Genomic DNA, 24,378 nt, shown 5'->3' on the forward strand with positions numbered 1-24,378 from the left:
TGTGAAACAATAATTTAGGATAATTTATCCGGACAACAACAGAAATCCAATATGAGACTAGAAGACTACAGCCTCAAGAAAGACTGGGTTGAGATACAGAGCCCTGATTTAAGTGATTATGTACAATACCACAGGTTTGTAAAACAATGAAAACGGATTTATCTCATGTCTGCTGACAATTTACTTTTGTCATTTGAAATGTTGGTTCAGAACTATTTCCCTGGGAAAAAGTTCCTTGTGGCACATTCATGTAGAGGTACAGTACATCATCAAGAAACATTTCAATATATTTTTACAGTCATGACACGACTTTGGTTTGAAGCGGAATAGCTTACCACCCAAAAAGAGGTTGAGTTCACACTCTAGGTAGTCAAACATCTCAACTGTCAACTGGAAGCTAGAAAGGGGAGAGTGAGGTGATGTTATATGTATCTGGCATATATATATATATATATATATATATATATATATATATATGAGTTATTTTTCTGTAATCTAAGACTTTAACACTAGTTCCTTATTTAGTAGTAACTAACCTTATAAGCACCAACGGCAGCTCAAACTTCTCTAAAGTAGTGCCATCGAGAGCAAATGTCAGGGTAAGATTCAAGATTCGAGATTTCTAATTGTCATTATGCAGGCACAATGAAATTTTGCTGTGAACGCTCACAGCTCAGAGTATGTACAGGATTATAAATAGATAAATTATGAACAAAGTGTATAGATATGATATATACAGTACAGTATGAATAGTATATATAAAAGGACATGGTATATACATATAGCAGCAGGGTGGCATGGGTGCATATGAATATGACTAAGGTTAAAAGTGCAGCTTAGTGCAAGGAGGTGTTGGCCGTGAGATTGTCAGGTGGAGTTGAGACTGTCTCTGTGGGTGTGCAGGATGGAGTGGTTGTCAGCAGGGGGGTATCGTGAATACAGGGGTTCGGGTATTAATGTAGTGCTCTGCCAGGAGTGGGTTTTGATTGTCCTGTACCGCTTTCCTGATGGAAGCAGCACAAACAAATGCAGACATAAACAGTGTTTAACCAGCCAACTCCCTAACCAAAAGTCAGGGTTATCGCAGATTGATCCATGAAGGCTGATTCATAGGAAATGTTTGTGTGTTTATGAGTTTGTCGTGAAACTTGAGCAGTTTTAAAAAAATAGTAAGACAATATCTGAAACACAGCATAATGATGATGGCAAACGATATTTAATTGGAGTTACTTCAAAAACTTAAAGTTGGGTTTCTGTAGCCAAAATGTTGTGATCTCCACAGAACAGTGTTCTGGTAACAACCAGCCTTCTGCAGATACTACATAAATCTCTCCAGATCTTGTGTAGAAAATCTTCGACAGGGAGTTACTCATTTGATAGGGCAACACAGAACTAACCAGTATTTATAGCTGAAAAATAGTTTATAGGTATGATCTGATTACAGTAATTACAACATGTTACTGTCAACTTCCTACAAATTATAACTACACATTTAGATTTAATTCATATTGAAAAAGATGATGATTACTCTGAGACATTTTTTGAACTTGAGTTTTCTTAAAAACTGAGTCAGAACTGTATCCTGCTGTACTAATCAGAAATAAAAATAGAGATCTCATACAAAATGTAATGTGTTCTTTGAAATACTGCAGGATCATTTTTTTTTATATAAAATGTAAAAATGTAGGTTGCATTCAAACACAGCCACCGGCTATATCAGATTTAAATTTTATTAACCATTTCTAATTTAAGTATCCACCTGTAGCGGTCAATGTATATTGGCATGATCTCTTATGATCATGACTAGTAGCGATGTGTATCTTATTTTCATCTGCTCTGATGTGTCACGATAAGAATGCTCAAATATAATTTTAAACTTTGCTTCACATGAGAAGTCCCAAATGGGAAGCAATACTGCTAGCTACGGGCACCTCAATAGTGACCACTATGATGACAGCAACATTTCACACTCACAAATTGTTGACGTCATTCTCCCCTGCCTCTTCAAGTTGTCTGTCTGACATCTGTAGGTTACCAGGGAAAAGAGGATTCTGAAAGAGAAAACCAAGAAGCTCAAAAGTAAAATACAGTGGTTATACACACACACACACACACACACACACACACAAATATATATATATATATATATATATACATATATATATATATACACACACACATACACATTTATAGATAAGCAGTTGAAATGTTGGCTAATGGCTAATAATTTATGGTCTTTTGATGCCAGCAGTGTAGAAGGTGAAATTTTCTATAAAACAGGAAGATCTTAGTGCTCAAGAGCCTGCTACAATGATAGTCCTGAAAAACATACTTTGATGTGAAACTCCATTTTGGTGATGAGGAGTTTGAGGTAGATGCTACACAGCTTTCCATAGCCTTCACTCAGATGACCCTTGTGGAGAGAAGGCAGATGGTAAAATGTCAGTTAATGACAGGAACCATGTCATTAAAATGGAGAGTCAGGATCAAAAGGAAGGTAGGAACTATCTCTTATCCTTATGGAAATTTAGTGTTGTGCTGATTTAAAAATACAGAGTAAGATGAACTTTGACAATTTGGCTACAGGGGAAATCTGAAGAACATGAAAGGATATAGCTATTTTCATTCATAGGGCTATGCTGTACCACATCGAGCACATTAATTCTGTCTTGCGGTTGAATTGGTTACAGGTGAACAATTAAATTCATGAGAAAAAAAAAGTCTGAGCTTTGAGAACAGAGACTAAGTGAATAGCTCTGAGGCAAATCGCCTCGCACATCCTTTTCCCTTCAGCTTGGGAATGTAGATTATGACGACATGACAGGAAAGGGGCTAAAATATGGTCAAAGGAACCTGACTTCCTTTCTCCCCATGTGAGAGATATCGGCAAAAACAGAGTATCAAAACCAGGCAAATACAAAATTAAAATGTTCCTGATTAAAAAAAAATGACAACTATCTCCGGGAACTTGGATGCTCTTTGTGCTGTTCTAAAGGGGACCAGGGTCTAAATTGTGTCTTGAGATTTATTTATGTTAATCACTTCTCAAAAATCTAGAAACATGGTACTTTTCAAAATATTTATAGGCTAGGATGTTGCAGTAAGGTTATTTATCAAAAATCAGGGCACCATCTTCAAGTGTTTTTAGAGATTTCTCATTCTCTGGTGAAGATATATATTTTACAAACATATTTTCTCATAATTGAGATTTATAAATTGATTACTAACTTAACAATTACCTTTTTCAAGATAACTAAACAAAAATATGGCACATGAAACAAGGTTCTTTAAATAAAAAGGCAAAAGAAATAAACATTTTTTTTTTGACTGGATGAAAAAAGAGCAAAAGTTAAAGTAACCATCAAGTTGCTTGAAGATTCATCTCTGGATTTTGGTCGAAATGTACACATCTAAGCATTCACATGATGAATGTGTGCTTAGTGTTATTGAAAAAACTAATTAAAGGTGAGAGCAGGAATTCCACATAATATAGCAAGAGATCGGTTTACAAGTTTGACAGGAGGAGACTATGTATTATGAAGGCCGCCAATGATGGTGTCTCTAATAGTGATTGCTGTCGCTTTCATGGCTTTAATTCATCAAAGCCTACAGCTTGTGTCATTCCTATATTCTTCTTCTTTCAGCTTTTCCCTTCAGAGGTCGCCACAGCGAATCAACTTTCTCCATCTAACCCTATTCTCTGCATCCTCCTCTCTCACACAAACTACCTTCATATCCTCTCTCACTACATCCATATATCTTCTATTTGGTCTTCCTCTAGACCTTTTGCCTGACAGCTCCAATGCCAGCATCCGTCTACCAATATATTCTATATCCCTCCTTTGTACATGACCGAACAATCTCAGTCAGGCTTCTCTGATCTTCTCCCAAACATCTTACATGCGCTGTTCCTCTTATAGACTCATTCCTGATCCTATCCATCCGGGTCACTCCCAAAGACAACCTCAACATCTTCATATCTGCAACCTCTAGTTCTGCCTCCTGTCTTTTTGTCATTGTAACAGTTTCTAGGCCATACAGCATTGCCAGTCTCACCACTGTCTTTTACACCTTTCCTTTCATTCTGACCGATAATCTTCTATCACATAGTACCCCCGACACTTTTTCTCCACCAATTCCAACCGGCTTGAACCTCTGTAATTGATAACAAAGGCTTCTATCCCAAATATTAAAATTTTTTGACTCAAGGGATCAAATACCTGTTTGACCCTGACATTTACAAATAAATTGTTGAAAATCTGTTTTTTTTTTTTTTTCAAATTAGGGTTTTAAATATTATTTTCCATGTGTTTACTATTACTATAAAATTTATCATATATTGTTGAGGTTTTTCCAAAACACAGGAACCTTGTCTTCAGATCCACATTCATACTCACAAGCAATAATTATACATTAACACATAACAGAAAAAATAAAACATTTTGATGGAATGTAAGAGTAAAAGAAAAAAAATAGACATGGTGAACCATTGACTGTCTGTGAACTGATGAAATAGATTGGAAAACTTAGACAGAAGTCACATTTGCATTGGTGTTGTTTGAAAATGAGAATATTTGAAAAAAAAAAAAGTTTCATACTACATTGTTAAAGATTAGAACATGTAGACGATAGGAGTGGAGAGAAAGTATAATCATGCTGTGATTCTATGCTGACATATGGATTTATCAGCTGGCGTTAACCCAAAGCGTTTGGGGTTGTCGCCAAGCCGCACATTTAAGCGTTTAATGATTGGTCATATAGGGGACATAATTGTCAGGCATCTGAAAGTGCATCACCTGACAGATGACGCTGTTCTGCTAAAAGAAAAAAAGAATGTGTATGTACGATTGGAAAGAGAGGATAAAAAAAAAACATCTTTGGTTGTCCTCTCAGTCTGTGATTGGGGATCAGGTTGTTCAAAACATAAAGGTTTTTTGCAGAAGCTGTATTTTTCTCAAATAAACTCACTGGCTGGCACTTGCTGTAATTTTTCTCTCTCCTCCCTGAGCTTTCACTTGATGCCATCATGTCTATAAACTATCAATTTCTCCCAATAGGAAAACATTACGCACTGAAAAATTACTACTGAAGCAAAACAGAAAACTCAACAGTGTGTTGAACAACAGCCGTTATTAAGGGCCTAAATACAGACTGTTTTCTGTTTTTCATATGTTAAATTGTAACAAAAATTACTGTTAAAAATGCTGCAGATTTGTTGATATATTCACAATGTCAATTATTTAAATATCGGATTGTTGATTTTGTATGTTATATAATTGATAACGTGAACAAAAATGGTATAATGTAGAGCATGATTCGTTAAAAATTGTCATTGGCATTGGATAATGGTTTGTGATTTCTTTGGAATGTCGTAGAAGTGAAGAACATACTGGTAGAGATTTATAGAAATAAAGTATTGCATGTTGACATTTATCTGTTTCCAACCTTGTTGAATCATTGTTGATAATAACTGTGAGAAATCATTAACATGATCGGTGTCTTCACATAGATTAATTATTAATAATAAAATTTAAATTACAAGGGATGCCCATTTGCTGCTGAGGGCCAGAGACAGAGCCATCAGAGCTAGGAACGAAACTGGCCTAAGAGCAGCAAGGGCAAACCTGGCGCATCACATCAGGAAAGCCAAACCCAAATACACCAGCAAGACAACCCGCCAATTCAAGGACAGCAGAGATGCACAGAGCCTGTGACAGGGCATCCAGACCATCACAGACTACAAACATGTGTCACAGCTCTGCAACGCTCTGCTGAACAACCTCAACAGCACTGTTTGAGGCTCAAAACACCACTCATCCATATCCACCCCCCCCTCCCCCCATGCCCAAACCCTGTGCCTGTCTGCTGCCAGTGTGAAGAGAACACTCAACCATTAACACCCGCAAGGCAGCAAGCCCAGGCAACATCCCTGGTCGAGAGCTGAAGGACTGTGCAGGGGAATTTAAGGTAGTCATCACGGACATCTTTAATACCTCCCTGAGACAAGTGGCTGTTCCATCATGCTTCAAATCTAACGTCATTGTACCTGTGCCAAAGAAACCTGCCCCATCCAGTTATGATGACTATCAGCCAATTGCACTGACCCCAATCATCATGAATTGCTCTGAATGACTAGTCATGGCACATGTCAGATCCATCCTCCCACCTAACCAAGCCCACTTCCAGTTTGCATATCAGGCTCAACACTCCACAGAGGAGGCAATCTGCTCAGCTCTCCAACCAGCCCTCACCCAACTGGACACCAAAGACTCTTTTATGAGGATGCTGTTCCTGGCCTTCAGCTCAGTATTCAACACCATAATCCTCCAACAGATGATCACCATAGAACAACAGCTGGGGCTCAACAACTCCCTTTGCAACTGGCTGCTGGACTGCCTCTGTGAGAGGCCACAAGCAGTACGAGTCGAAAACAATGTCTCGAGCAGCATCACACTCAGCACAGAGGCCCCCCAGGGCTGTGTGCTCAGTCCCCTGCTCTTCACCCTGCTAACTCTAGACTGCAAACCCACCTACAGCGCTACTCACATGGTGAAATTTGCGGACAACACAACTCTGGTGGGTCTCATCACCAAGGACCGACGAGACCCAGTACAGGAAGGAGGTCGACCATCTAACCACATGGTGTAGACACAACCATCTCCTGCTGAACATCAGCAAGACCAAGGAGATTGTTGCTAACTTCCGGAGACACCACATCAAGCGCACCTGCTGACCATCAGTGGCGCTGCTGTGGCGAGAAAAAGCAGCACCAAATTCCTGGGGGTGCACACCAGTGAGGACGTCTCCTGGACCACCAACACTGCATCACTGGCAAAGAAGGCACAGTAGCACCTCAACTTCCTTCGCAAACTCAAGCAAGCGAAAGCCTCCCACACCCATCATGCACACCTTCTACCGGGGCTCTGTCGAGAGCATCCTAACCAGCTGTATCACTGTGTGGGCTGGGAGCTGCACAGACTACAACCATAAAGCTCCATAGCGCATCTTGAACACAGCTGGAAGGATCATCAGTGCCCCATCAAATATCAGTCTGTATCTGTGTGCACTTTATACTCCACACCTCATAGTTTAATGTTTACTGTTTAATGTAATTGTGTCCTTCACTGCGAGTTTGCTCTTGATTACTATTATTATATTGTTAATTTCATGACACTGGGATTGTGAGAAATGTCTTCTCGATTACTCTGTATGTCCAGTACATTCAGAGAAATTGACAATAAAGCTGACTGAACTTTTGGACTTTGAAGTTAAGTGAGCAAACGAGTTATTTCACAATTGTGTGTCAAACTGGTAGCCCTTCCGATCATTTGGAGCCCATATATATATATATATCTTCTTCACCTTACAGCTTTTACCTTCAGGGGTCGCCACAGTGAATCAACATTCTCCATCTTACCCTATTCTCTGTGTCCTCCTCTCTCACACCAGCTTCCTTCACATTCTCTCTCACTACATCCATATGTCTTCTCTTTGGTCTTCCTAAAGACCTTCTGCCTGGCAGCTCCAGTTCCAGCATCCATCTACCAATATATCACTATCCCTCCTCTATACATGACCAAACAATCTCAGTCTGGTTTCTCTGACCTGCTCTCCAAAACATCCAACATGTGCTGTCCTCTGATAAACTCCATCCTGGTCACTCCCAAAGAGAACCTTAGCATCTTGATCTCTGCGACCTCTAGCTCTGGCTCATGTCTTTTCGTCATTGTAACAGTTTCTAGGCCATACAGCATCGCCAGTATCACCACTGTCTTGTACACCTTTCCTTTCATTCTGGCTGATAGTCTTCTATCGCATAGTGCCCCTGACACTTTTCTCCACCCATTCCAACCTGCTTGGACCCATCTATTCACCTCGTTTCCACACTCTCCGTTGCTCTGGACTATTGACCCCAAGTGCCTGAAATCCTCCAACTTCTTGATCTTCGCTCCCTGTAGCCTCACCATTCCTCTCATTCACACACCTATACTCTGTCTTGCTGTGACTAATCTTCATTCCTCTCCTCTCCAGCGCATATCTCCACCTCTCAAGATTTTCCTCAACCTGTTCTCTGCTCTCACTACAGATCACAATATCATCTGCAAACATCATGGTCTATGGAGATTCCTGCCTAACCTCATTTGTCAACCTGTCCATCACCATTGCAAATAAGAAGGGGCTAGGAGCTGATCCTGATGGAGTCCCACCTCCACCTTGAACTTCTCTGCTACCCCTACAGCACACCGCACCACTGTCTCACAGCTAGCATACATGTCCTGCACAAGTCTAACATACTTCTTTGCCACTCCAGATTTCCTCATATAATACCAGAGCTCCTCTCTTGGCACCCTGCCATATGCTTTTTCTAGGTCTACGAAACCACAATGCAGCTCCCTCTGACATTCTCTGTACTTCTCTATTAGCATTCTCAAAGCACATCTGTAGTACTCTTTTTCTGTACGAAGCCATACTACTGTTCACAAATGCTGACCTCTGCTCTCTGTCTAGTTTCTACTACTCTTTCCCATAACTTCATTGTATGGCTCATCAACTTTATCCCTCTATAGTTGCCGTAATTCTGCACATACCCTTTATCTTAAAATTGGGCACCATCATGCTTCGTCTCCATTCTTCAGGCATCTTCTCACTCTCTAAGATCCTGTTGAATAATCTAGTCAGAAACTCTACAGTTACCTCTCCTAGACACTTCCACATCTCCACAGGTATATCATCAGGACCCACTGCCTCTCCATTCTTCATCCTCTTCAATGCCTTCCTCACTTCACTTGTAATAATCTGTGCTACTTTGTGGTCTACAATAGTCACCTCTTCTACTCTTGTCTCTCTCTCATTATCCAGTCAGCTTTTAAACATATTCTTTACATTGTCCCATCACTCTTCTAGCATCTGTCAATACATTTCCCTCTCTATCCTTAGTCACACGGACCTGTTGTACATCCTTTCCATCATTATCTCTCTGTTTCCACAGAGTCATTCTCTCCCTCCTTACTGTCCAACCAAGCATACAGGTCATCGCACGCCCTTTGATTTGCCTATTCTACCTCTATCTTTACCTTACTTTGTATCTGCCTGTACTCCTGTCTGTTCTCCTCGGTCATCTCAGTATCCCACTTCTTCTTTGCTAACCGCTTTCTCTGTATATCCTCCTGCACTTCCTGATTCCACCACCAAATCTCCTTATCTGCTTTCCTTCCAGATGACACACCAGGTACTCTCCTACATGTTTCTCTGATAACACTAGCTGTTGTTGTCCAATCATCTGGAAGCTCTCCCTGACCACCCAGAGCCTTTCTCAACTCCTCCCTGAAAACCATACAACACTACCTTTTCAGCATCAACCACTTTGTCCTCTGCTCTGCCTTTGTCCTCTTGATCTTCCTTGTCACCAGTCACCCTACAATCGAGAATACTATGCAGTTTGGCTACACTCTCACCTACAACTACTTTGCAGTCACCCATCTCTTTCAGGTTACCTCGTCTATACAAGATGTAGTATACCTGCGTGCTCCTACCGCCGCTCTTATAAGTTTCCCTATGTTCCTGTCTTTTCTGGAAAAAGGTGTTCACTACAACCATTTCCATCCTTTTTGCAAAATCTACCACCATCTGTCCCTCTGCATTCCTATTATGTATATCAAATCCGCCCATCACTTCTTCATCCCCTCTATTACCTGCACCAACCTGCCCATTAAGGTCTGCTCCAATTACCACTCTCTCATCCCTGGGGATATTCTGGATCACTTCATCGAGCTCATTCCAGAGCTGCTTCTTCTCCTCTAACTCACGTCCCACCTGCGAGGCATAGCTTAAAATCACATTGAGCATCACACCTTCAATTTCCTGTTTCAGACTCATAAGCCTATCTGATATTCTTTTCACCTCAAGAACGCTCCGAACAAACTCCTCCTTCAAGATAATTTCTACTCCATTTCTCTTCCTGTTGGTACAATGATAGTACAACTTAAAGCCTGCTCCTAAGCTTCTCGCCTTAGTACCTTTCCACCAACGGTGGGCTGTCAGGGCCTGCAATGCCTTCTCTGCTGGCCTAAAAAAATATCTGAATCACAAACGTTAATTAAAATTTGTCCATGAATACTTAAATAGTTCCAAATGGTCTGTTCACTTCCTTTCATTGCTTTTCTTCTTGTTGTGCCGCTTCCAGACATGCATTTTCATACTAAAGCATTTAACAAATCACATTTCAGCCATAACCTGTTGCCTGGCAGGGTCAAAGTCAAAAGAGTTTGCCTGGGGGGGGGGCCTGCACAATCGGTTCTGCAAACCCTTTACGCAAAAAATAAGTGTTGATGGCACTGTTGCTTAAACCAATCAGATTTTGAGTTGGCGACATCAAAGCCTTTTAGCAGGCTCCAGCAACGTCAGCGTATTCACACCCTCTGATTGCATAGTCACAGAGTGGACAAGTGTATTAGCGAGGAGAAGCATACGAGCGAGTTGCGAACAGAAATATGCGGTAGGAACGGATTTAGTTACTAATATATTGCTAAAGCAATTTTTTTTTTGAAGAAAAGCTAGCGACCCTGTCACAACCAGGAGAAGGATTTGTCCGACAATTTCAAGCCACAAATTACGACTGGTGCTCCTGGCTCACAGGCTCAGAGGTACACTGCAAATTTTATTGCGGGGAGTGGTGAGAGCCGAAGCGCACGGATAATCAGTACGACAGAATAATTGAACTCTACTTTAGGAAAGAAAGGAGGATGGGTTTAGTCTACAAATAATCAGAATTTTGGTGAGTAAAACGCTGCTATTTACCTAAATAATGCTGAAAGTTTATAAGGTTATTATTGGTGTTTTTTATGTGTCACAGCTGTTTGCTAGAAAGTCATTTACTGTGGCTACTGTCCGTTTTTGTAGCTCTCGCCACAGGACCGGACTTTTGTTGTCCCGCTGTGTACAGGAACTTATCAAGCAAGAATGGTTTATTCAATGTCAGGAAATACACTTACGAGATATCCTGGGCCAGAGATATCCCGGGCTAGAATGAATGTCACCCCGAGAGGATCGTTCACCCTCTCTGCACACCTGCTGAGACGCGTCCAGCGGATGTGCAGGGGAGGAGGTTCTGGCCTCAACCGAGGAGGCACAGTCATTTTATACCATTGCCTCAACAGTTGGGTTTATTTCCTAATAAGGACTTGTTTTACACACTCTTGGAATTGTGGCACTTGGGGTGCCGGGCCGCACCCCGGACAAAGCCGTGGGGTATGCATTCGTGGTTATCCCTTTTGTCGTCATGTGATGCGCTCCTGCGAGCAAATTTTAACACTACAATGGTTATCTATTAGCGATGCACCTCTCGTTATACAGCATTTCTACATATTAAGATGTTTTTTTTATCGCCATAAACTAATTATTGGGGGGTGGATTGATTCTGAGCACTACTGTAGGCCTAGGTGTAAAATGCATGGCCCGCCACTGCTTTCCACATTTTTTTTTGATTTTACTCTTGGTGCTCACAACTTTGATGCTGCAACCCCATGTGCCCCCAAATTGCCCCTTGGGGACAAATAAAGTTTTTCTGACTCTGATTGCTGGTTTCACCAAAACGTAATGAAAATATTTTAATGTCTAAGAAAACTCCTGTTTCTTTACCCATCTTTTGTGCTCTAATAAATAGACTAAATAGATATGTTTGGCCATAAAAATGTAAATGTGTTTGTTGTCCTCACCCACATCCTGCTCATGTCAGTTAGATCTCCCTTGTTCCTCATAGAGTCTTTTATTACCTAAACAAATTGAGAGAGCAGTTAAAAATTGAAATTTTTTTTAGATGTGAGTAGTTGAGTAAATAATGAGTGGTCTTTACATACGTTTGAATGTCCGTCTTGCAACAGTTTGTGGAAGACATGGCAGAACTTCCAGCATAGCACTGCATTGCTGGAGAGAGGAAGCCGGTTGACGGTCGCCCAGAAAGTGTTGGCTCCTTTCTCATGATGGGTTCCAAGGATGCAGGGTAGCAAGGAAGTCAAGGACCACTGACTCTCAGTGACAGGTATTAGTCTAATGTTTTTTTTTTTTTTTCTCATTTTAAGTCTCTCAAAATCATTGAGGAGGACATCATGAACCTATAACTGAATCGTGCTGTTAGAATATTTGAATCTGACCAGCGGCAGATTTTCATTTCCTTAATGGGGTAAAATGCAGTGCATGTCTTGCTCTGAAAGCCCCAAGAATTGAAAAATATAATTTTCAGTGTTTCATTTGAGCCTTTTAATAGAGCTTTAATTTTGTACCATTATTTTGAATATTTTTTTCTTATTTCTACAACAATTTCATAGCATATGTGATGAAAATGATCTGTGAGACAATTTTGAAAAGAAAAGCTCACCTGATGCAAAATTAAACAGCATACATGTACTTGTATTCCTTGAAGTAAAAGCTGCTGCTCTTAGAGTTGGAGCCACAGGAACATAAGAAAACTTTGTGTTTTGTGTTATATATGACTATATCAACAATTAAACGTCTATAGATATGGATTGCACTTGTTATTTTAATTTTTTTGTATATTTATTTATTTATTTATTTATTTTATTTTATTTGATTCAATACAATTAATGAAGAGCTTCCTTGCAAGATCCTTTTGGGATGTGTACTGCAGAGGCACATGTCACACTAATACGTAACAAGAGGATATTCCGGGCATGTTTTTCTTTAACTGCCACTTCCTGTGTGTTGATCGCCTTATTAATGCTGACAGCCTGTGAATAAAGTAAAGAAAGGCAGAGGAAAACAGAAGTGGGGAGAAAGTCAGACTTCTTTCTGATCAGTACACAAGTTTTTCATGCTTACATTCTTATGTGTGTGTATATGTGAATGCTAAAAGATGACTTCAAAGCTTAGCTTTCAGAGAGGCCGTGACCTTAGTTCCTTGCTGTATTTCACAAGTTTCTTTTAGCAGATGAAACATGCTGACTAACATGTTTTTTTTTTACCTTCATAGAATCGTCACCATGACAAACTAAAATGAGGCAGGGATTTACATAAAAAGACAAGTAGACCAGACCCAATTTCTAACCACGCACTTCCCTTACTAAAGCCCTTATACTGTATTGTTAATCTTACACATTGCACTAAAAGTTGCAGATGAGAATGATAGCTGTTGTGCAATTCTGTACACTTGCTTGACTCACTAGAAATATTCAAATTGTTGCTTCATATGCTGAAGATAAATTGTTCAATGGATACATTTTACAATTTAAACTATTGAGTGACATTTGTGTATTTGATACAGACAGCTCCAGTGTGTGTTGACCATTATTTCCCAAATATGGCACTGTCTTCATTTATTTAACCATGGAATTGAGCTTGAATGTGTAAAATTGACATGTTCAGCATACAAAATCAGTTTCCTTCAGAAGATAATCCACCTAACTTGTACTTTGATTAGGTCAAAGCCAGACTGATAATTAATAATTGGAGCTGATAATATTTGAAGTCTGTGAATCACAAATTTAAATCAAACAAAATCCCTTCGTGTATTATCATTTTCATGTCTGTTAATTATGCATGGAATTGATTTTGAAGAAATTTGAATAAGTCAGAGGTCATTTCAAGACTTTATCCTATTGTACAGCCTGTTGCAACTATCTGATATCAGAAAACTAGATATTATAATCAATCTCAAAAACTCAATCATCTGCCAAAAAAAAAAAAAGTTGTCATTAAAAATTACCAAAGTCAAATACAGTTGTTGATATTTAGATTGAGTCATTAAGACAACCATTGTCTTTGTTTGGTTAAAAGCAGAAACAAGCATGTGCCTTAGTTTCATCACTTATATTTGTGGTTCATAAATCCAAGTTATTGTTTACATTAATTCTTGAAAGAGCTTCTGGTTCAATCTGACAAAAAAGGAAAAGACAATTCATAAATAAGACTTAGATCTAATCACCCAAAGAATCAATTTCTATGCCTTACAGTAGTTTTAGTCTACTCATTTCCTGTGTCACTTTGACCAAAACAGAAATAAGGGTCCAAAATAGGAATTATGAGTCTAAAAATTCACACTTACGTTATGATTACAGATTTCTCTGAAAATATGGTATGAGATTCATGACATAAAAATGTGGTATTCTGATATCACAACAACTATATATGGCTGACAGCTAGCTGGATGCCAGCTGGAAATAAAGACGACTTGATCTGCATAATCTCCAAAATATTTATGTTCATTTTATATGCATGAGTAACATGAACATATAAGCATATACAAGTAGGTTTGTGAAAAGCTCAATGTGGCAACTAAGACAGGGCAGTGTACTTTTCAAGCTCAAATTCAAAGAGCATCATTAAAACTTAATATTCAACAGCTGAAAGGCTACAGTTTGATTTGACAGCTTAGATTATCCCATATGTTTTGCTTACACTGTTTCTAATACTTGCATGAGGAGGGATAATTGTCTCCTTGTTGTGAATCTGTTAAAGTTACAAACATCATAGTAACTTACTGAACAATTAGAAAAATAGGGTCAAAGTCACAATCAGTTGACATGTTCAGTCATTTTGCTTCCCTCTTCTGACACACACACACACACACACACACACACACACACACACACACACACACACACACACACACAGACGGACGGACGGACATGGACACACACAGACACTGACACACCCACACACTTCCAAGCAATTGCTTCCCACATTAGAATGACCCAGTTAGACAACAATCAACAATGCGACTTTGTACTTTGTGTTTGGCTTGAAAGACAGTTCAGCTGGCTTATTGCATCAATGGTCTATTAGCTCTTTCAGAGTGGCCTACGATTGCAGATGACAAATTGCATCCATGAAATAGTCAAATCAGAAGTGAAAAGGTGATAATGAGGGGGAAAATGAAAGAGTGGGCCTGAGGGGGTCTTTGATTAATTCATTTGGTCTGAAATTGCTTCTCTCCACTAGTTGCCATACTTTTTATCCTTCCTTTATTTCAAGCTGGACACTCATCAAAAGTATGGATTTAACAGTTGAATATAACTTACATAAAAAATAACTTTCAATACTCTCAATTTGACAAAAGTGGGTTTTCAAAAGCTTTACTTTTAAATGAGATCCTATTGATACAGAGAGAAAGGCATATCAAGTTGGCTCTGACAAACCCTACCAAGTCTCTCTGTAGAAAATAGCACATTGATATGCTGATGGTCACCTGGTTCTGTTCACTGAGGTGCCAGTGCAGAGCTTGAGGAAAGCCTGCTGTCTACTCAATGAAACAGACTTCATATTGCCATTTTGTCATATTTATGTCTATCCTTCTATTTTTGCACTGGTTACGTTACAAAAACCTTGGCTACATCTTACAAACAGGACCATGCTCCCAGCCATTTGAAACTGATACATTACCAATTGAGGTGTTACATTGATTAATTTTTTGAGGGTGGTGAAATTATTTTTTTACTTGAAAACACAAGGGCTATGTCTTAATCTCACTGAAATGCCACCTGTGACCATTAAACACTGTCTGATGGAAATTATCGAACTAAAATTATAGGAAGACTTCAATGGAAGTAGTATCATACCATCTTTCCTCTACATCTCTTTGCCCATCAGTGACTTAAAATGCCTATTGCAGTTGTCTCAATTAGCAATAAAAAAATGTCAAGTAAGTAGTTTATATTGCACTGCTAAACAACAAAAGAGGTTCTCGATCTATCTTTGGACTAAAACTTAGACAAAATATAACATTACTTTTACTTTTGAGTTTTTTCCCCCTACCACTGGTACATTTGCATAGGGGTAGTCAGGTATGTAGTAATGTTAAATTTAGGCAATTCCATCAACTCATATACTGGCAGAGTCAGGTCCCTTGCTGTCTGATTTGCTTGTATCATTGTAAATGTTTTGTCTCACTGAATATATATTCTCAAGCTAAAGTATGTATTTATATTTGAGTAAGATGATTAAGCACAGGACAGGAGAGGCTCATCTTAAATACAGTACTATAATATAGTGGGCGATGTCAGTAAAGTCTTTTAGGTAGATGAATAAGATCTACAAGTACCAATGGAGTGTGCTCCCTTTTATGTCTCACATTCTTTAGATAAATGGATTTGCCAGGGATGGGTGCTGTGTTTTTTGTACCTGCATTGAGAAATCAGGTTCTTTATGGTCTGCTTCTTGAGTTGAGTAAGCTTAACATTTGGTAAAAATAGTGAACAATGGTTGCTAATGCAGCCTCAGGGCAGCATGGGCCATTGTCTCTCTGAGCCAGCCTCAAGGGGGGACAGGCCAGTGTCTCCATGAGCCAGTTCCAAGCCCGGATAAATGCAGAGGGTTGCGTCAGGAAGGGCATTCGACAGAAAACATTTGCCAAAACCAAACATGCAAATCGAACATAATAACCAGATCATACCGGATTGGTCGAGGTCCAGGTTAACAACAAACGCCACTGGTACCAATGACCTACAGGGAACCAATGGAGCCTGGGCTACTGTAGGTCAAAGAAGGAGAGGAGAAAGGCGTGTTCGGAAGCAGAGAAACAAGAGGAAAGGCAAGAGTCTGGGAATAAGAGCAGGGACTTTGAATATTGGAACTATGACAGGAAAAGGTAGAGTTGGTCGACATGATGCAGAGAAGGAAAGTAGACATACTGTGTGTCCAGGAGACCAGGTGGAAAGGTAGTAAGGCTAGAAGCTTAGGAGCAGGCTTTAAGTTGTACTATTATGGTACTGACAAGAAGAGAAATGGAGTAGGAGTTATCTTGAAGGAGGAGTTTGTTAGGAACGTCCTAGAGGTGAAAAGAATGTCAGATAGACTTATGAGTCTGAAACTGGAAATTGAAGGTGTGATGCTCAATGTTGTTAGCGGCTATGCCCCACAGGTGGGATGTGAATCTGAAGAGAAGGAGAAGTTCTGGAATGAGTTAGATGAAGTGATGCAGAATATTCCCAGAAATGAGAGAGTGGTCATTGGTGCAGACTTCAATGGCCATGTTGGTGAAGGCAATAGAGGGGATGAAGAAGTGATGGGCAGATTTGGTATCCAGGATAGGAATGCAGGGATCAGCTCCTAGCCCCTTCTTGTTCGCAATGGTGATGGATAGGCTGACAGATGAGGTTAGACAGGAATCCCAATGGACCATGATGTTTGCGGATGACATTGTGATCTGTAGTGAGAGCAGAAAACAGGTAGAGGAAAATCTAGAGAGGTGGAGGTATGCTCTGGAAAGGAGAGGAATGAAAGTTAGTCGCAGCAAGACAGAATATATGTGTGTGAATGAGAGGAACTCGGGTGGAGCGGTGAGGCTGCAGGGTGTGGAGATCAAGAAGCTGGAGGATTTCAGGTACTTAGGGTCAACAGTCCAGAGCAACGGAGAGTGCGGAAAAGAGGTGAAGAGACGGGTCCAAGCAGGTTGGAATGGGTGGAGAAAAGTGTCAGGGGTACTATGTGATAGAAGACTTTCAGACAGAATAAAAGGAAAGGTGTACAAGACAGTGGTGAGACCAGCGATGATGTATGGACTAGAAACTGTTACAATGACCAAAAGACAGCAGGCAGAACTAGAGGTTGCAGAGATGAAAATGTTGAGGTTCTCTTTGGGAGTGACCAGGATGGATAGGATCAGGAATGAGTCTATCAGAGGGATGGCACATATTTGATGTTTTGGAAAGAAGGTCAGAGAAGCCAGACTGAGATGGTTCGGTCATGTACAGAGAAGAGATAGTGAATATATTGGTAGACGGATGCTGGAACTGGAGCTGCCAGGCAAGAGGTCTCGAGGAAGATCAAAGAGAATAGTGAGAGAGGATATGAAGGTAGTTGGTGTGAGAGGAAGATACAGAGAATAGGGTAAGATGGAGAAAGTTGACTCGCTGTGGCGACCCCTGATGGGAAAAGCCAAAAGAAGAAGAAGTTATCTTGAAGGAGGAGTTTGTTCAGAATGCTCTGGAGAGACTTATGAGTCTGAAACTGGAAACTGAAGGTGTGATACTCAATGCGGTTATTGGCTAGGTCTTGCAGGTGGGATGTGAGTTAGAGGAGAAAGAGAAGTTCTGGAATGAGCATGAAGAGATGCAGAATATCCCCAGGGATGAAAGAGCAGTAATTGGTGCAGACTTAAATGGGCATGTTGTGGTAGGCAATAGAGGGGATGAAGAAGTGATAGGCAGATTTGGTATATAGGATAGGAATGCAGAGGGACAGATGGTGGTAGATTTTGCAAAAAGGATGGAAATGGCTGTAGTGAACACTTTTTTCCAGAAAAGACAGGAACATAGGGTAACTTGTAAGAGTGCGGGTAGACTACATCTTGCATAGACAAGGTAACCTGAAAGAGATCAGTGACTGCAAAGTAGTTATAGGTGAGAGTGTAGCCAGACAGCATAGGATGGTGGTTTGTAGGATCAAGAAGACAAACGCAGAGCAGAGGACAAAGTGGTAGAAGTTGAAACGGGAGGAGTGTTGTATGGTTCTCAGGGAAGAGTTGAGAAAGGGGATGGGTGGTCAGGGAGAGCGTCCAGATGATCGGACAACTACAGCTAATGTTATCAGGGAGACAGGTAGGAGACTACTTGGTGTGTTATCTGGAAGGAAAGTAGCTAAGGAGATTTGGTGGTGGGATGAGGAAGTGCAGGAGTATATACAGAGAAAGCGATTAGCAAAGAACAAGTGGGACACTGAGGGGACTGATGAGAACAGACAGGAGTACAGGGAGATACAAAGTAAGGTAAAGATAGAGGTAGCAAAGGCAAATCAAAGGGCGTATACAGTGACTGTATCTGTATGCTCGGTTGGATAGTAAGGAGGCTCTTACTTAATGATCTATAAAGGTTGGCGAAAAGAGAGATAATGATGGAAAAGATGTAAAAAAGGTCCGGGTGATTAAGGATGGAAAGGGAAATGTATTGACAGAGGCTAGAAGAGTGATGGGAAGATGGAAAGAGTACTTTGAAGAGCTGATGAATGTGGAAAATGAGAGAGAGACAAGGGTAGAAGAGGTGACTATTATAGACCACAAAGTAACACAGATTATTACAAGTGAGGAAGGCATTGAAGAGGATGAAGAAGTGGAAGTGAGGATGAAGACTGGAAAGAGTAGAAAGGCATTTGGTCCTGATGATACAACTGTGAAGATCTAGGAGAGGCAACGGTAGATTTTCTGACTAGATTATTCAACAGGATCTTAGAGAGTGAGAAGATGCCTGAAGAATGGAGACGAAGCATGATGGTGCCCAATTTTAAGATATAGAGGTATGTGCAGAATTGCGGCAACTATAGAGGGATAAAGTTGATGAGCCATACAATGAAGTTATGGGAAAGAGTAGTGGAAACTAGACAGAGCAGAAGTCAGCATTTGTAAACAGCAGTATGGCTTCGTGCCTAAAAAGAGGACTACAGATGAAGTATTTGCTTTGAGAATGCTATAGAGAAGTACAGAGAATGTCAGAGGGAGCTGCATTGTGGTTTTGCAGACCTAGAAAAAGCATATGGCAGGGTGCCAAGAAAGGAGCTCGGGTATTGTATGAGGAAATCTGGAATGGTAGAGAAGTAGGTTACATTCGTATACTAGATGTATGCTAGAGACAGTGGCGCGGTGTGCTGCAGTGGCAGCATAGATGTTCAAGCTGGAGGTAGGACTCCATCGGGATCGGCTCTGAGCCCCTTCTTGTTTGCAATGGTGATGGACAGGCAGACAGATGAGGTTAGGCAGGAATTGCCAGACCATAATGTTTGCAGATGATATTGTGATCTGAAGTGAGAGCAGAGAACAGGTTAAGGACAGTATCGACAGGTGGAGGTATACGCTGGAAAGGAGAGGAATAAAAATTAGATGCAGCAAGACAGAGCATATGTGTGTGAATGAGAGGAACTCAGGCGGAGCTGGGAATTAGGATTAAGAAGTTGGAGGATTCCAGGTACTTGGGGTCAATAGTCCAGAGCAAAGGAGTGTGGAAAAGAGGTGAGGAGATGGGTTCAAGCAGGTTGGAATTGCTGGAGAAAAGTGTCAGGGGTACTATGCGATAGAAGACTCAGCCAGAATGAAAGGAAAAGTGTACAAGACAGTGATGAGACTGGCGATGATGTATGGCCTAGAAACTGTTACAATGACGAAAAGACAGGAGCCAGAGCTAGAGGTCGGAGGGATGGAGATGCTAAGGTTCTCTTTGGGAGTGACCAGGATGGATAGGATCAGGATGAGTCTATCAGAGGAACAGCACATGTTTAATGTTTTGGAGAATGTCAGAGAAGCCAGACTGAGATGGTTCGGTCATGTACAGAGGAGGGATAATGAATATATTGGTAGATGGATGCTGGAATTGGAGCTACCAGGCAGGAGGTCTCTGGGAAGACCAAAGAGAAGATATATGGACATAGTGAGAGAGGATATGAAGGAAGTCAGTGTGAGAGAGGAGGATATAGTAATGGGTTTAGATGGAGAAGGTTGATTCACTGTGGCGACCCTTGAAGGGAAAAGCCAAAAGGAGAAGAAGAAGTGAACAATGGCTGCTGATTAATATACGTTTGAAACATAAGGAAACTGAAAATTACAGGTGTATTTTTACAACTTTATGAATGTTGAAATACCATCTGTCACACTAGACCAAAAACTTTGTTCTAAACAACACTTAAATGAACCATTAAGAACACGGTAGTTAGCCCTCAGCTATCTGTAAACAACGTAGCCAATGTGTGACTACAGTGTTGTGGTTCACTTTTTCTTCCTACTAAAAATAACATTACTATTATTAATTACTATTGTCCTTGTTAAAGTTGACGCAGAAAACGTAGAAGAAGAGTAGAGTACTGTAAACAAAAAAGAATTAATGTATTGTTGCATTGCAAAAGATTCTAAATAGGACAGGTATTGATTGAGGATCTATAATACATGCCTGAGTTTGGATCTATGCCAAAAATACCTCTGAACATCCCTAAAGGCTACACTAACATGAGTGCCTCACCTCCTTAAGGCAGCCACATCAAAATAGATACCTTATCTCTCTGTAGTTTGAATGATACTGAAAATCCAAACATAATTGCTGTCCTTTAGCTAAGCCTTATTTATTTCCTGGTGGAAGTAGATCAATTAGATGAGTATCATATAAGATAACAATTACATACAATAATTCATTATTTGATTCAGTAAAATTGACCATTTTTTGTGACATGACCATCACTTAAGATCATGTCAAACAAATTTTTTTAACGGAATTAATACCCAAATCCTACTTTAGATGCAATATGACAGCAGCAGGTGAAAATTCTGTTACTGTCAAGAGTTGTCTAGCCCCTATTTATAAGGACGTGAGAAAGAATGAAAGAATGAAAAAAAGGAGAAAAAAAATGGTATCTGTGGCAACCTTGTAAAATGCTGGGGTGCCCTATTGGGAGACCTACTCATTGTGGCTAAAGCACCGATGGGTGGAGATGTTGGAGGGGTGGCAGCTTTACATGTTCAGTACGGCTTCCTGTCCTGGCACAACCTGCACTGCCCATTTCCTGCCAAGATTCTACTGAAAAGGGACGCTACGTTCCTCTTCCCTTCAGCTGAACATCCAGATGGCATTCAGTATTTTTCAAGTCTTTAAAGGAAAGCTGTGACCCAAACAAATAAAATAAAAACAGGTGTAGATTTGCTGGATTAAGGACCCCTTTCAGGTTTAGCTGGTTTGTTGAGCCTATGGCTTTAAGGGTCCATATTGTAAAAATGAAAAAACATTTTACTTTATGAGCCTATGTAAATACTACTTCCACATATACTATATCCAACTTTAGTTAATATAAAACAAGTAAAATACAAACTCATTATCATAGAAGGTTTTAAACCAAGTTAACATTGCCAAATTTAAAGGACAAAAACTCAAAATGATGCATCATTTTCAGCATAAAGAAATGTATGGTTCCCAATAAAAACTGGGCAACGTTCCAAGCTATTGATAATTACATCACAAATAGCCCCACTCTTTTGAAGATATTTTCAACAAGAATAGAGACAATTTAATTTACTGTTAAGATTTTCTTTACCAAACCTTTTCCATCAAAACACAAAATTAAAGCTTCCAGTTTTCCATTCTCATGCTGCACTGTAATCACAATTCAATAGTTTATGTTTCGCTTCACATGCAAATTGTTAACTTTCACTGCTCCAGAAAACATTCATAAAGCTGAAGAATACTGTGAACGGACATTGTGTTAGTCAATATGCACTGGATTCTAAAACACAAACTAAGGTTCTTAGAAATCAATATCATAATTGATTTTAAAGGTTAAATGTTATGTAATTATATTCAAAAGGTGATTTAAATAAAGATATTTCTTTAGCAGCTTGGCAAAGGATAAAGGTTGAACTACTAAATAGTCATGCTGCTCTCTTCAAAACAATCTAGTATTATTGTAAAGTAGACACACAGCCTCACTATTTGTAGAAGAATGCAATGGCACTCTAACAAGCAAATTCCAAAAAAATCTGTGTGTAATCAATGTACAAATGGTTGTCAGAATCACAACCTTGGCCGTTTAATAGCTCAAGACTTCTTGAGCTATTAAAAGTAACATAGTGGAGAGGTAAATATTAAATCCCGAATAACAGATTAGAAACTATTTAAATGCCTAAATGCTACTCCGCTAAGACCCCAGTTTAAGTCTGCAACTGTTAAGAAGTAAGCCCGGCATAAAGCATTGTCGATTTTTTGCACATGAATTGTAAGGCTGTTCATTAAATAGCATATGCATACGAAAAAAAACAATAATCTAACATTCATACAAGACTCATAAGCCCTTTGTGCCCCAGTGTGCAAATGAGGGTATTACCATAGACACCTTGTATGACCTCTTTGCAACATCTAATTTAAATTACATAATATTAACTAGTGCTGATGTACAGAGTTTTGTTTCCGCTACTGTGAGCTTATGACAAATGAAACCAATAAGTTATTATTTATCACCCTTTATGATAGTGGTTTGACAATAAAACCAGTAAAATTTTATGTGGGTTTGATTGAGAAAACCCAATGTCTGAATATACATTCATTGTCATTCTTAGCACCTTTGTGGATCCAAGGTTCAAGTCAACTTGAGCTTCTAGCAAAGATTTTGTTGATCCCATGGATTGGCTTTTCCCACATTTTTTAATGTATTTTCATTTTTGTATCTTTTTCTCTAAGAGCAGTAAGATCATCAGGAATTTGACAGTGTTTTAAGAGGACCTTTTTCTTCCTTCCAAAAACAAAAGAGAATGTTCCCCCTAAAGTGACAACAAATGAATGGAAAAATATTGTGAATACAGTCAACTTTTTCTTTAACAATAAATCAAGAACTCAGCAAGATATCAGTTCAAAATGAATCGAGGGTGTTGGTCAACATCATATACCCGCATTGGTTTAAGAAATAAAGTTCACAAAATATTTTCTTCAAAACAATAAGCTGTTGCTCACATGATATCTGCCATGTAAGAGTTACACTTCTTTCCCAAGGGGGAAGGTCATTAAGCAGTGCAGTAGTTCTTAAGTCTGACTCTTGTGCAAGAGACCAATTTGGCGGGCAGAAGTTAAGCTATCAAGAAGGCTACTGTACAAGGTTTTACTATGTTTTATTTAATATATTAATAAAAAGTAACTTCACCGTCACACACTTCATGTTAATAACGTTAACATCTCACTGCTGCAGATGAACATGATTGCCAAAATCCAAAACATAATTTGCATTTCAATCTAATATTTTTTTTTCTGACATCTCAGGAAAATAAATACATGTCCTCAAAAAATAAATCAACTCCAGACATCCAAGGACATAAAATTTAACAACACATTTTCCAACACTCAAAATCAATTGTTTCAGATTTCCTTTCAAGTCCCAAGTACTTAATTGATGATTCTGAGACATTTCATAATTTGTGCATAATCATTCTTTAATGTTTGCTGACTTTTGATCAGTGACTACTGCAATTCATTTCCCCCTTCTTTTTATAACAAGCGCGTTAATGCACTTTGGAAAGTTTTGATCCTCCATTCATTCCTCTTTTTGCTCAGTGTCATTTAAAGCCCCAGGGTGTGCTTTCATTGCCTCCCTCCCCCACACCTCAGGGCTGAGAGAGCAACCACCGAAAGGCCAGTCTTGTAGCCAGTATGCACCTGCTCTCGTCCTTTCTGAACGTTGTCTGTTTAAGCCCCTGCAGCATAGCTCACTGCAAAATTAAGTGTCTGCAAAACATGTGCCATACAGATTAGACATTGTTAAAATTAAAACGCTTGTAGGCAAGTGAATCTGTATTTTTGTCACAGAATATTTACACCAGTACATCCTAAAAGTGGTACATCAACAATAATTCATGGTATATATTACTTCATTTTTCTCATACTGTTCAACAAACCTGAGAATGAACAGTTGTCTGTT

General features: G+C 39.6%; 1 protein-coding gene across 5 annotated transcripts in view; it reads right to left on the reverse strand.

Moving 5' to 3' along the window:
* Positions 1 to 24,378, reverse strand: part of hip1 (huntingtin interacting protein 1) — a 67,101-nt gene that overhangs the window by 27,781 nt on the left and 14,942 nt on the right. For all 5 annotated transcript variants that reach the window (XM_086164702.1, XM_086164701.1, XM_086164698.1 and 2 more), the window contains 6 exons: positions 12,680 to 12,743; positions 11,856 to 11,998; positions 11,715 to 11,771; positions 2,333 to 2,413; positions 1,975 to 2,051; positions 336 to 397 (listed from right to left, as the gene is read on the reverse strand). In XM_086164702.1, the coding sequence (XP_086020828.1) occupies positions 336 to 397; positions 1,975 to 2,051; positions 2,333 to 2,413; positions 11,715 to 11,771; positions 11,856 to 11,998; positions 12,680 to 12,743 (484 nt within the window). The remainder of the gene's footprint in view (positions 1 to 335; positions 398 to 1,974; positions 2,052 to 2,332; positions 2,414 to 11,714; positions 11,772 to 11,855; positions 11,999 to 12,679; positions 12,744 to 24,378) is intronic.

Source organism: Fistularia commersonii, chromosome 18, assembly GCF_037954325.1.
Source record: "Fistularia commersonii isolate RoL2024-O1a breed Wild chromosome 18, RoL_Fcom_v1.0, whole genome shotgun sequence".
Lineage (NCBI taxonomy): Eukaryota > Metazoa > Chordata > Actinopteri > Syngnathiformes > Fistulariidae > Fistularia > Fistularia commersonii.